Source organism: Orbicella franksi, chromosome 7, assembly GCF_964199315.1.
Source record: "Orbicella franksi chromosome 7, jaOrbFran1.1, whole genome shotgun sequence".
Taxonomy (NCBI): domain Eukaryota; kingdom Metazoa; phylum Cnidaria; class Anthozoa; order Scleractinia; family Merulinidae; genus Orbicella; species Orbicella franksi.
The window spans coordinates 21333550-21345692 of NC_138151.1; the positions used below are offsets into that span (position 1 = coordinate 21333550).

General features: G+C 39.2%; 1 protein-coding gene across 1 annotated transcript in view; it reads left to right on the top strand.

Moving 5' to 3' along the window:
* Positions 1-12087, top strand: part of LOC145492374 (neural cell adhesion molecule 1-like) — a 43123-nt gene extending 31036 nt beyond the window's left edge. Inside the window, exons 3-4 of the mRNA XM_081471821.1 lie at positions 294-578; positions 10742-12087. Of these exons, the coding sequence (XP_081327947.1) occupies positions 294-578; positions 10742-11049 (593 nt within the window). The 3' untranslated portion in view covers positions 11050-12087. The remainder of the gene's footprint in view (positions 1-293; positions 579-10741) is intronic.
* The last annotated feature ends 56 nt before the right edge of the window (positions 12088-12143 follow it).

Below are 12143 nucleotides of genomic sequence, written 5' to 3' on the forward strand. Positions count from 1 at the left end.
AATCTTAAGAGACCAAAACTGGTGGTAGCCTTTGCGACCTCTTTTACAGGTCGTTGCACCAGCAAAGCATCATGGGTACCCCACTTTATCGGGCGACGCTTTTCAATGGGCGCGATTCTGTGATGATTTGCATTACTTAAATTGTGCATTACCATATGTTACAAAACAACAGACTAAACTCATTGCTAAACAATGAAAATCCAAAACATAGCAAGGCAATTCATCAGTAGCAAATATCTAGTAGATGAATGAGTTCCATGAAGTTCTAGCAATTTGTTGTATTGTTTAACCAGTGCCTCCTACAGCATCTGTGGTCCCTGAGGTAATATATGGAAATGTGGGTGATTCTGCAAACTTTACCTGCACTGCCACTGGTATTCCAACTCCAAACATCACATGGTATAGAAGTGGCAAACAAGTTAGTGGCAGTAGTTATGAAATCATCTCAGTCACTGATAATTCATCACAGCTGACCATAAAAAATGTTATCCATGCTGATCATAGTTATGACGAGTGTCGGGCCGCCTCTAACAGAATGGAACCTGCAAATGCTAGATCCTTCCTTGGAATTATAAAAGGTTAGTATGTAACTTGATGTCTAGCTTTTGTTTGACCTTACATGTACTTGAATGGTTAGGGGTGCGTGTACTGCGTGTAGTCATCATGAACTGCTTCTTTTTCATGGTGCATTGAGCAATTTAACCAGTCAGCACATGTACCTGCTGACACTCGCAGTGCAAAAACACCCCTAAAGTACCTTTCCTAGTGGTAATCAGTCAGAAAGTGCATGTGTTGACAAATGTCCTTTTTCTCCCTCGCTGGAGAGTTTTTGGTTCTCTTCTTGTTCCAGTATTGTCCTAGGGTAAATACATGTAAACCAAAAAAAATTCCTTTTCTGCGCTTATTTTAGGGATCCCAGACAGACAGTTTTTTTTATCTATACATGTACTTTGTGCAATCAAATTGTTCAAGAAATGATGAGGAGCACCGCACTAATTAACATACATGTACTTCCAAGGCCCTATTTTTCTTTATAGAAAAGAAGAAACACCAAATGTTTAGGTGGCACCGAAGAGGAAAAGCATGTGGTAGAGAGTCTTTAAAACTTGCTGGTGAAGAATACCTGGGTAAAGTTTTCTTTCTTCTGATTGCTGCAAAGATGTGACAGTCCGTCACTTTCAACTGTGTTTTGAATGCAGATCACAGAAATCACAGAATAATGTTTTACATGATCTGTAATGCAGCTTTCAAGCTTTTTGAAAACAAAGTGATATTAGAGAGTATTGCTTCGAGGTTGAATTCAATTTCTGGAAGGGTAATTGGTAAAGCCATGGCCGCCAAAATGACTCCAAAGCCGTGGACAAAATCACATTAAATTATGCTTTAGCCTGGAAAGTATTCTTTGTTACAAGAATCAGGTGTAAAATTGTCGAAATTCAAGTTATTCGGTAGATTACACAAATTATTTTTGAAAATTAAATGCTCAAAAGGGTGCGAATATTGCACTCTCTTTGTCAGGGATAGCGTGTTCATATGTTCAGATGAAAAGAGTTCTATATATTTTGCCAATAAATGTTGATTGACAACCAGGGTAGTTGAATTTGTACATGACATGTGAGTTACTCAATGGTGATAATTTACCTTTGTTGTTGGTGTGGAAACACGGTTCAGTTGTTTTCTCACATACTTTTATTTCGATGTTGGAGTTTGTGAGACATCTACGGAGCTTTCGTTTGAATGATTTTAAGACGCGAGGTTTTGTTGCCAATGTAAAGGATAGAAAGCCAGATGTTGGTGGAATCTTTTCTTTGGTGTTGTTGTCTGCTGTGTAAGTCCCATTAAGAGTGTTTTAAAAAACCAATGAATAAGGTTATTGGCAATATGTGAAGGAAAGCTGTTCCAAGACATGATCTTTTTTAGTTGTTTTAGTTCAAATTCCAGTTCACTTGGAGAACAGATTCTGTGGACTTATTCAACCAGTGCAATACTTCAGGATAGCCAACTGAATTGCCGCTTATTTGAAGTAAGATCGATCTGGATTCAAAACATTTGGCTTGTTTTAGTCATCTTATTTATTTGTACATACTGCTTAATTTGTATCACCTCGCTATATTATTTTGTCATGTGGCAAAGAAACTAGTTGATTTCTTTTTTCCAAGTTGGGTTTTACATATATAGCTGTTATTTCTGTTGTCATCAAACATTTTATCCATCAATGTACCAGCACCAGCATTACCAACACTTCTAAGAATTGCACACAAATTCAAAGAAAAACTGTGCATTGCCATTTTATTTTCTACACCTTGAGAATCTGCTTAACATGTAAGTTTGCATTCTGTGTACATGCTTTGGGCAAGTATGGGAGGCAGCATGGCCGAGTGGTCAGCGCGTTGGACTCGCAATCCAGCGGTCCCTGGTTCGAATCCCGCTCTGACCACTACCTGGATTTGTTTCGTGGTAGCCCCGAGTTTAAATCCTCGGCCAGGCTTGCAAGTAGCCAACTGGTTTGCCTCCGGCCAGTTGGGATTCTTAACTGTCTTATGCTCGATTTTAATTATTTGTTTCAGTTGTCTGCTCAGCCCCATTAGCCTTTGTGCTATAAACACTGCCGAGGGTAAATAAAGGTCATTTATTTTATTTATTTTTTTAGCTAAAAAGGGGAGAATTTCTATGTTGCTTTCTACGTTCCTTAGTAAACTATTCAAGATCTTCGGAAGAGCATATGTTACGAAAACACAGTTGAAATGTATGTGAGCCTAAGCAATAAAACAAAGCAGTAAACACCATACTGTATCACCAGTACAGTGTAACTCTCTCCCTCTCTCCCTCCCTCTCTCTAGACGTCAAGTGTGGTACATTTGCCACCTTTTGTCTCTGTTTAAAGAGAAAAATCAGTGACTTGTCTTTATCGGAAAAAAGCTATAGATCAGTCATTTGCAGCCTTTTTAACGGTCCTTGCGAATTCTGATCCAATCAATAACTTCCTTGTGAATTTATAGCATTTTAAAGACCAAAATTTAACCTTTGTGGCACACTTCGGTGGTAAGAGCAAATTTAAAAGGGTAAACTCCCATTAATTTATCGGCGATCAATAGATAGATGGATGTCAAACAAACGCTGGTAGGTTCACTCACTTACCCTTGAACTTTTAAATGCCATTTTATTGAGCTTCCAAAAAGATCGAGTAAAGTCGTATGAAATTTATCCGAAGTTAAAGTTTGGCGTTTCAGTTTTAGGCCTAAAATGCAATTATCAACTTGCGAAGTTGCCTGTGTCCTTGTAATTTAAGCTAGGACTACCAATATAAAGCCCATAATAAACCAATCATCTAACTTTGTTTTAGCTAAGTTTTACACCTCTAGGTTAAAAGGTTTTTATTTTAAAGGGCGTTTTATTAGGTCCCATTTAGCCTCCAAGGCGGGTTACAATAGTGTCACAACTCGTTAAACTCTACTAGAATTCCAGCACAGGGAGATACCTATTCAAACAACTCAGAATTTAATCACTTTTAGCGTAAATATTAATCGATATCATATCTCTTTGTCATGGTACTTGGGAAGAAGTGGCGTTTAAGCTCTTGATGCTAGAGTCAGTTATGCCTGGTTTGTTATTGTATTTTCCGTGAAATAGCGTACATATCAGGCAACGCTTCCTACATCTTGTGGGATAACGGTACAAAGCGGGATTGTGCGAGTTGCTAAGTGCTACTTCAACTATTTCGGAAAGTAGTTTTTAGACATGGTTATGATCAACAAAATTTATAGCGACTTTGCCTATCGTAACACATCTGCCATCAGCATTACAAAACAAGTCGCACAAATCTTTTATGGGTCTTTAATGGAAGCAACAGTGCAAAAAAATCTTTGTTATCAATAGCATTAGGATTGGTTTGGTTTGAAAGTTGCGGCTAGAGTCGGCAGGCTGACATTGAAAGCTTTATGGCTCGAAAATCATTGTGACCAGTAACCACTGGGTCATAAACTGGTATTGAGTGACTACTAAATGTTGGGGGTAACCCTGCGATGGACTAGCATCCCAACTAAGGGAGGGAGGGGGGGGCATAAAAACTCCTCAGTCGCTTAATGCTAAGGAAGCTAACCCACGATCAGTGGTGGGCGACTAGGTTGGAACATAGTCTTAAGTTTTTACCTTCTAAAAATCGGCATTTCTAGCGCTGAATGTCAAAACCTCGCATTAGCAAACAATTATGGTCTTAAGATTCTAACGGAATACGGCATCCTTCCCTGGCTTCTGGGTCTATTTAAATCAAAGTTCTCAAACACACGCTGGGACCAAATTTTTAACGAATCCTAAGAGTTGTAGTAAAATGACGCCAAAGACAAACGGGCGTTTCCTTTAGCTTCACTCGTGCGTGCAGCAGCGTTATAATTATTTGTCTCTTAGGGTTGGTATTTCAAAAATATCGTTCAGGAAAATAACACATCCGTTTTCACTGGAGGTGGCTTCATGATAAAAATAAACTTTGAACAGCTTAATTACAGGAGTTATTAAAACCCTGCAGTGGATGGAGTCGTTCTCTGCGATGAGTTGTGCCTACATGAGTAGCTGATCAAGGTGAAAAGGACCCGTCGATTCAAAGCTCTTGTCCGGCTAGAGGAAATTTCTTCAGCCTCGTCAAAATGATTAGACGTGCAAGGCAATTTTGTAGAATTGTGAATTAAAAGAGTTATTAAACCCTGAAAGTTAAACAACCAGCTGTATTAGGCGCGGTTAAATGAAGTGTCTTGTTGTTATTATTGGTGTTGTTGTTGTTGTTGTTTGGGCGTTCTCTGCGAGTAGTTGTGGCTTGTCTACAGCCTGACCAGCAACGAGTAACCTGAGGAGGTGTTCAAGGTGAAAAGGACCCGTCGATTCAAAGCCCTTGTCTGGTTAGAAGAAATTCCTTCCGCCTAATTAAAATTGACCACACGTGTAGAAATGTGTAGAAATGTGAATTTTACAAATGCATTTGAGTCTTTATAGTTAAATCTCTCTACAACGGCCACTCTAGCTGTTGTATGAGTTAGCCGTTGGAGGCAGCTTTAAATAAGAGGAAAAATAATGGGTCGTTTTACGATGGTAACGAAAATTCCTGTTCGTTTTTGTGTGGTGGCCGCTATAGAGAGGTGGCATGGCCGTTAGGGGTGCCGTGTTGAGCTGTAGTTTCTTTTTCTTTCTTTTTTCCCCCTCTTTGGCTTTTGCTTTCGGTTTCTTTCACATGAGTATAATTAGTTTTGTTCAACCTGTTAGACTTATCTGGTGAAAGTATCTTCTAAGACCCGGTCTAGGCGATCTACATTGCTAGTCCCCCATTTTAAGCCTATCCCTGCTAAAAGCTTGCGCGTGCAATCAATGCTTGCTGGTACCACTGAAAACTTAAGGATGGTTTCTGAAGACTATTAATGTTTTGTCTTAACTATCCCTTGACTTCAGTTACAGTTAATCAAAGTTGTTAAGGCTCGCCTTTTTATCTTATTCCAGTTTATCATTCCTGTTGCTATAATGTGTCTGATGACCCAACATGGAATACATTAGAAAACAAAGTTTTTAAAATTAAGAGAACTTTGTGTAATGCACAGTAGAGACCCATATAGCTGAGGTCATCTGTTAGCAGCTGACGTATCAGTCCTACAAATTCTAGTTTTGAAAAGGATGGTGTTACTGCGAAGTTGCCATAGTAGTAAGTATGTAAACACTTTATTTAGTGAGGGTGACACTGAATAGCTAAAAGCTAATAAACTTGTGGCTCTCATAGTCATAGTCATAAAGTAGAAGTCAAACTGGCTGAGTACCTCAAACATCGTAGGATTTTATTTATGATCGCATGAATACGAGTTTGACTAGGAATAAAATTACAACCAAATATAAAATGAGTACAACAATAGCAAATAAAAGGAAGCTAGACTAGTAGAAAGAAAACCAACACAAACACGACTCACAGAAATGCTACCAGAACGATTGTGTTGAACACAGAATAGATCCTGGATATGCGAGATACGACAATTTGCTTGATCGCATTTATGAGCTTTTTTTAAATGACAAAACCGTTTCTGCTAAATGTATTTTAGCGCGCGCGACGCAAATCATTTATCCCAGTAGGCCGCATGATAGCGTAATTTCCATAGGAAAACAAACGCCCTCAACTGGATGGTGGTAACTGCTTGGAGAGTGAATAATCACAATAGCACAAAAGGAGTTACGGAGTCTTAATTTTATTGCAAAGTATTGTCAAGTGCATGATATACATGTTCTCTGCACCATTGCGCAAAACATTGCAAAGTTGGACACGCTGCAACTCGCCGCGCACAAATTATGTTGCGCAAAAAGTTGTGCTGTGTCCGGGCCTTAGCGAATTGTACGTATGTGCGCGTTCAGTTTAAATATGGCAGTTTCTGCTGCGATTTGTTGTCAGGACCCTTTTCTATAACAGGAGTCGCGAATTCTCTACTTTTTCTATACGTCTGGCTTAAAAAGGGTACCGCGGCTTCATACGTAGTGGTCATAAGGAGTACTCCCTTTGAATTCACAACTGTGATATTTAGTAGTGTAGGGCTTAGATTATAAGCCAGTTACATTGAGCATGAATGAAACTTTCTTACTAAGATAACTATTGATAAAATCAGGAAAGACAAAGACATTGTGCCATACTTTTTTACTAATTCATTATTTAAGAAATAGAAAACATGTACCGTGTTTCTCTCGAGTTATAGAAACACGAGTGGAAGTTTGGGAGAACGAGAAATGCTGTGACAAAACGAGCCGTGGGCAAGTGTTTCCACAGCTTTTTCGAGCTCTCCCAAACTTTCACGAGTGTTTGTAGTTAGCAATTAGATTATGAGCTCGAGATTTCTATCGTGCAACACTGAACGAGGGCGCAGCCCGAGTCAACTATCATGCATAGAAATCGAGACCGAATAATTTAATTGTTTTAGTATAAATGTATTAGTCGTTCGAAACTTTAACAAAGTCCTCTTCACAGACACTTCAAAAACGCAAAGCGGCTCCCAGCGCACAGTGCTACGCAAATCACTATCTACAACAGAACAGATAGTAGTGTAGCCAATCAGAGAACGGCACTCGTGATAGAACGATAATAGATTTATATTAATTAACAATTAGATTATGAGCTCGAGATTTCTATGAGTGATATGAGGCCGAATCAACTATCACCTCCTAGAAATCGAGAGCGAATAATCTAATTGTTTTAGTAGAATTCCAACTGAAATTAGCGCAAATAACGGTTTCCAATTATTTTCTCCACATTATTGAACTTTAGGCTTTAACAAAATCGCACGTATTGAATTGTCTTTGATAATTTTGCAGTTGTTTACGCGCGCGCACCCGGTTTTTCAATAATTTCAAGTTTTTAAAGTCAAGAAACCGTCAATTTCCTTTTTTTTCAGTCGTGTCAGGAATTTAATTATCTATTTACATCTAAACTTTCTGCCAAAACTTCGGAAAAACAATAAAAAAGTCGCATTTCGAGGACGATCGACACCTACTGCACTCTAATGGCTAATAGTACACGAGTAGCTTAGCCAATCAGATTGCAGCATTTGCATTAGTATACTAGTAGAATTCTACTAAAACTCGATAGAAATACGGAGAACATAATTTCTATTTCTTTTAGAAAACACCGCGACGAAAAAAAGGAAAACAACTTGTTAACTTTGATTATCAACGTGTAAATTCTCTTTGCTCGCGCCATCATTACGTCAACAGCTCATGCTAGTTCTGTGTTTCTATCGCGTTAGAAACACGATTTTTAACCAATCAGCACCTGTATTTTATTAGGACTGTTTTCTAAAAAAACATTGACAATGTATAATTCAGATGAAATTTTCGAACATAACATGAAAAGAAATGATAAACAAACGATTGCACTATTCCAAATTCGTGTTATGCTCTTTTAGCCATACCGTGAATTCAGCGACATTTAATCAAAGTGCGAAGTCTCGCGTGTATATCTCATAGACGTTCACCGTTCCTGTTGCTACAGTGTGGCTGATAACACAACATAGAACACACTTCAAAACTAAGTTTAAGAACTGTGTATAAGCAATTGATGTATCAGTCCTACAAGCTTTTGTTTTTTCATAATTTTAATAGCTTCTTTTATATTGTTGAGATTTCTCAATGACTTAAATTACATTTAAAATTGTTAAATTGTCCTGAAACTCTCACTGGGACAAAAATTGTAACGAATCCTGGTAGTTGTAGTAAAATGACGCCAAAGACAAACGGGCGTTTCTTTTAGTTTCACTCGTGCATGCAGCAGTGTTATAATTATTTGACTCTTGGCGTTGGAATTCCAGAAATATGGTTCAGGAAAATAACACATCCGTTGTAATTGGAGGCGGCTTCATGATAAAAATAAACTTTGAACAGTTTAATCACAGGAGTTATTAAACCCTGCAAATTAAACAGCCCTGCAGTGGGTGGGGTCGTTCTCTGCGATGAGCTGTGCCTACATGTGTAGATGTTCAAGGTGAAAAGAACCGGTCGATTCAAAGCCCTTGTCCGGTTAGAGGAAATTTGTTCAGCCTAATTAAAATGATTGGACGTGCAAGGCAATTTTGTGGAAATGTGAATTTTAATAGTGCATTTGAGCCTATACAGATGAACCTCTCTATAACGGCCACTCTAGCCGTTCTACAAACGCGGCCGTTGGAGGTGTGGGTTTCAATAAGATTAAAATTTATGTGTCGGTTTACTGTTCAAACGAAAAAAATCTAAGGCATAAAACCAATTGAAAGGCTGACTGGACGGCTAAAAAGGGCAAATTTAATGCCCAATATTTCGGTAAGACAGGACCAACCTTCTCCAGGGGCTACACTGAAGCTACGTAGATATGAATAAAACGGTTACAAAATTTAAAATGATACTTAAGGAAATATGTGATGGTAATACTGAGGTGTACGTTATAGAAAAGTGGCCGTTAGGGGTGATTTTTTAGCTGTCATTTTTTCTCCTCTTTGGCTTTCGCTTCATCACGAGAAAGCACATGGAAAATAGCGCATGTTAATTTTTCCTTTTGCGCATAACCACAATTCCTTTCGTTCTCAATCTTACCGCCGACCACAATTCCTTGCGTTTTGCAAGAAAAGTGTTTAATTTCCCCTACATACATCAACTAGGGTCTCTAAAGGATGATAATGCTGCGGCACATTCTGTTGAATGTGACATATTTTACGCAGTGATTCATCTACAACTTCATGCATGGTGACGCATCGATGGCGAGGAGTGACAAGGAATCGTGACAAAAAGGCATAGTGATCTGAACTATGTTTGGACATAAAACGATACACAATAACCTCCCCTTTACCAGATCGCGAAAATAGAAAGATGTGGAAATTGTAGGAGCGGAAATCTAACTTATAAATTATGTACTGATACGCGTTAAATGTCTCTAGAATGTTGACAGACTGTGTCGCGGACGCGTCCATCGCGATGTGTGAAACTGCTAGAGCTTTAGCTTAACTTCATGTTTGGATAAAAAAAAGAAATGGATCGAGGAAGGAATGAACACATTTTCCGTGGTCTACACTCTTCTAGACCACAGAAATGACACTATAAAATATCCAAAACTTGCAATGAAACCACGTGCACTCGCCCACGGTTCCTGGTGGCAGCGTGTGCTATACTGACAATAACGTCTGTAACTGACTCCAGGCGCCATTACCGCAAGTTCAGAATTAAAGAATTAAGGACGTCGAAGCACTGATTAAGAGCACTGGACCTCGAGCTGATTTCCAATGATTTATCTTTATTACAATATTCCAATGCTCAAAACCGTCAAACTAAAATACAAGAAAAAAATCTAGTCTAAGCGAAACGAAAGGACAAAGCCCAAAAATAATTAGATATGATAAAATCACGAACGCAAGAAACGGCAAAACAACTAAACTAGAAATAAAACCAACGAAATGAAACTGAGAAAGGTAAAAACACATGCTTACCGATTGTCCTCTCTGTACGCCTGAGCAGTTATAAACGCAGGATCCAAAAAACTTCGCAATAAACGCAATCAACTTCGCAAACGCAAAACACAGACCATGCACACAGACGACTAGTAAAAACGCACAAGGTTCTGAAATACAATCTGACGGAAACGTCACTAATATCTAACTTAGACAGTTACAACGTCATTTCTACTGCGGCGTACAGCGTGCGCAGCGAAGTAATACCAGCGAAATGCTTTACACAAGTCAGTTGCTTTATTCAACAAATGATGCAAAAAACGCACTGCTATGTATAATGATACTTTATGGCAAATTACTTGATTTCAGTTTCACTTCTGTTAATCAACAACAATCAGTTATTCAGTGAAACACTGACACTTCAATCAGTTCTAATTTTAGCAATGTAATCACACCGGTTACCAATGTGCTACATCAGTTACCAATGTGTCACATCGGTTACCAATGTGTCACATCGGTTACCAATGTGCCACATCGGTTATCAATGTGCCACATCGGTTACCAATGTGCTACTTTGAGTTACCAACGTGCCACACTGGGTTACACGTGCGCCATATTGAGTTACCAATGTAACTAAATGTGCCATTTCATCTAGCGCTCTCTCTCTCTCTCTCTCTCTCTCTCTCTCTCTCTCTCTCTCTCTCTCTCTTTCTCTCTCTCTCACTCTCTCTCTCTCTCACATACACACATCTTTTGGGGTAAGGAACAAGGAGATGACTGTAATTTTGGGCTACTGTGTCAGTTATGTATATTTCTTTTAGATGTCGTGAAAGACGATGCCTTGTGTCCAAAGACATTTTACGAAGCAAACATAGGTGACAGTGTTACCTTGTGCTGCCCTGTGAGTGGAAATCCACCACCTGAAGTAGAATGGACATTTAATGATGTGAAGGTTAAGGAGTCTCTTGCTACAAATCTGGTCATCCAACCTGTCAAAGAGAGCAGCTATGGGTGTTACTACTGCACTGCCAGATCCTTGGAGAAAGCAGCTGGACCATTTTCCATCACCCTCAATAAAACGGAATGTAAGCTGTTAGGTTTCTTGTTTGTTTGTTTTGTTTTGTTTTAGGCTTAGGCTAGTCAGGAAAGTACATCCTACTTTGGCTACTATATACCGGTCTCTTTCTGCAGCTATGTGATGCTTGAGCAGCTTAGCTACTGTTCAAAAGCAAAGACTAGAAGGGAATGTGATAGGTTGCTGCTAAACATCCATGTAGTATTACACAACATTCAAATTGATATGCAGGACTCGCACAGTACCACGTGTTGTTTACACCACAGTTGAAAAAAAAATGACACTTAAGCAAAGGCAAGCATGAAAAATGAATATTGGAAATGGAATGGGAAACGTATTTCACTACCTTATTTCACTTCATGAAGAAAAATTCTTTATCTTTACTCAGCACAGTTGAAATTTATAGAACAAGGCAGAAAAGCAAGCTTGGACTGTCAATGAAACAGCCTTGCTCATGTTTTTGTTTTATAACTTTCAACTGTGCTAGCAGTTATGGATGAAAATCTTCTAAGTGCCCTTTTTTGATGGATAGTAGGGAGCTTAAGCAACGACGACGACGCCGAGGTCCGCGCCTAGTAAAAATTTAATTTATATTTTACAAGCAAAATTCACGATTGTCTAAATCTGTTCGACCCATCGATGGCTCAGAAACGTGCTTAAGCTAAATATGCAACGACAGTGTTCAATTCCAAATGGAAATGCTACGTGTTAACTGGGCATTGCATTAATGCCCAGATCCGTGTGTGGATGCGCATGCATGGAATCATGGTAGCAACTGCCACCGGGCATTGATAATGTCGGTCTTACCAACTCAGACCAAGTGATCTCAGCATTTTGCCAATCTCCAACACTGTCCATAGAGCTATATGATCCTCGTATCAATGTTCTCTTTTACCACATTACCCGTACTTGGTACACGTACAGTACATACTAGTTGTCTCTTGGTGTATATCATAACGGAGCTCCGGCGGCCCGAAGGGCCGCTAAGCGGAGCCCCATACTCATATGGGAAGGAAAAGGAAACGCATGAATGAATTTTCTCATGGTTTTAATGGCTAGCGGTATTGCTCGTGGGCGCGTACGCACGACGACGACGACTACGACGACGACGACGACTACGACGACGACGACTACGACGACGACGACTA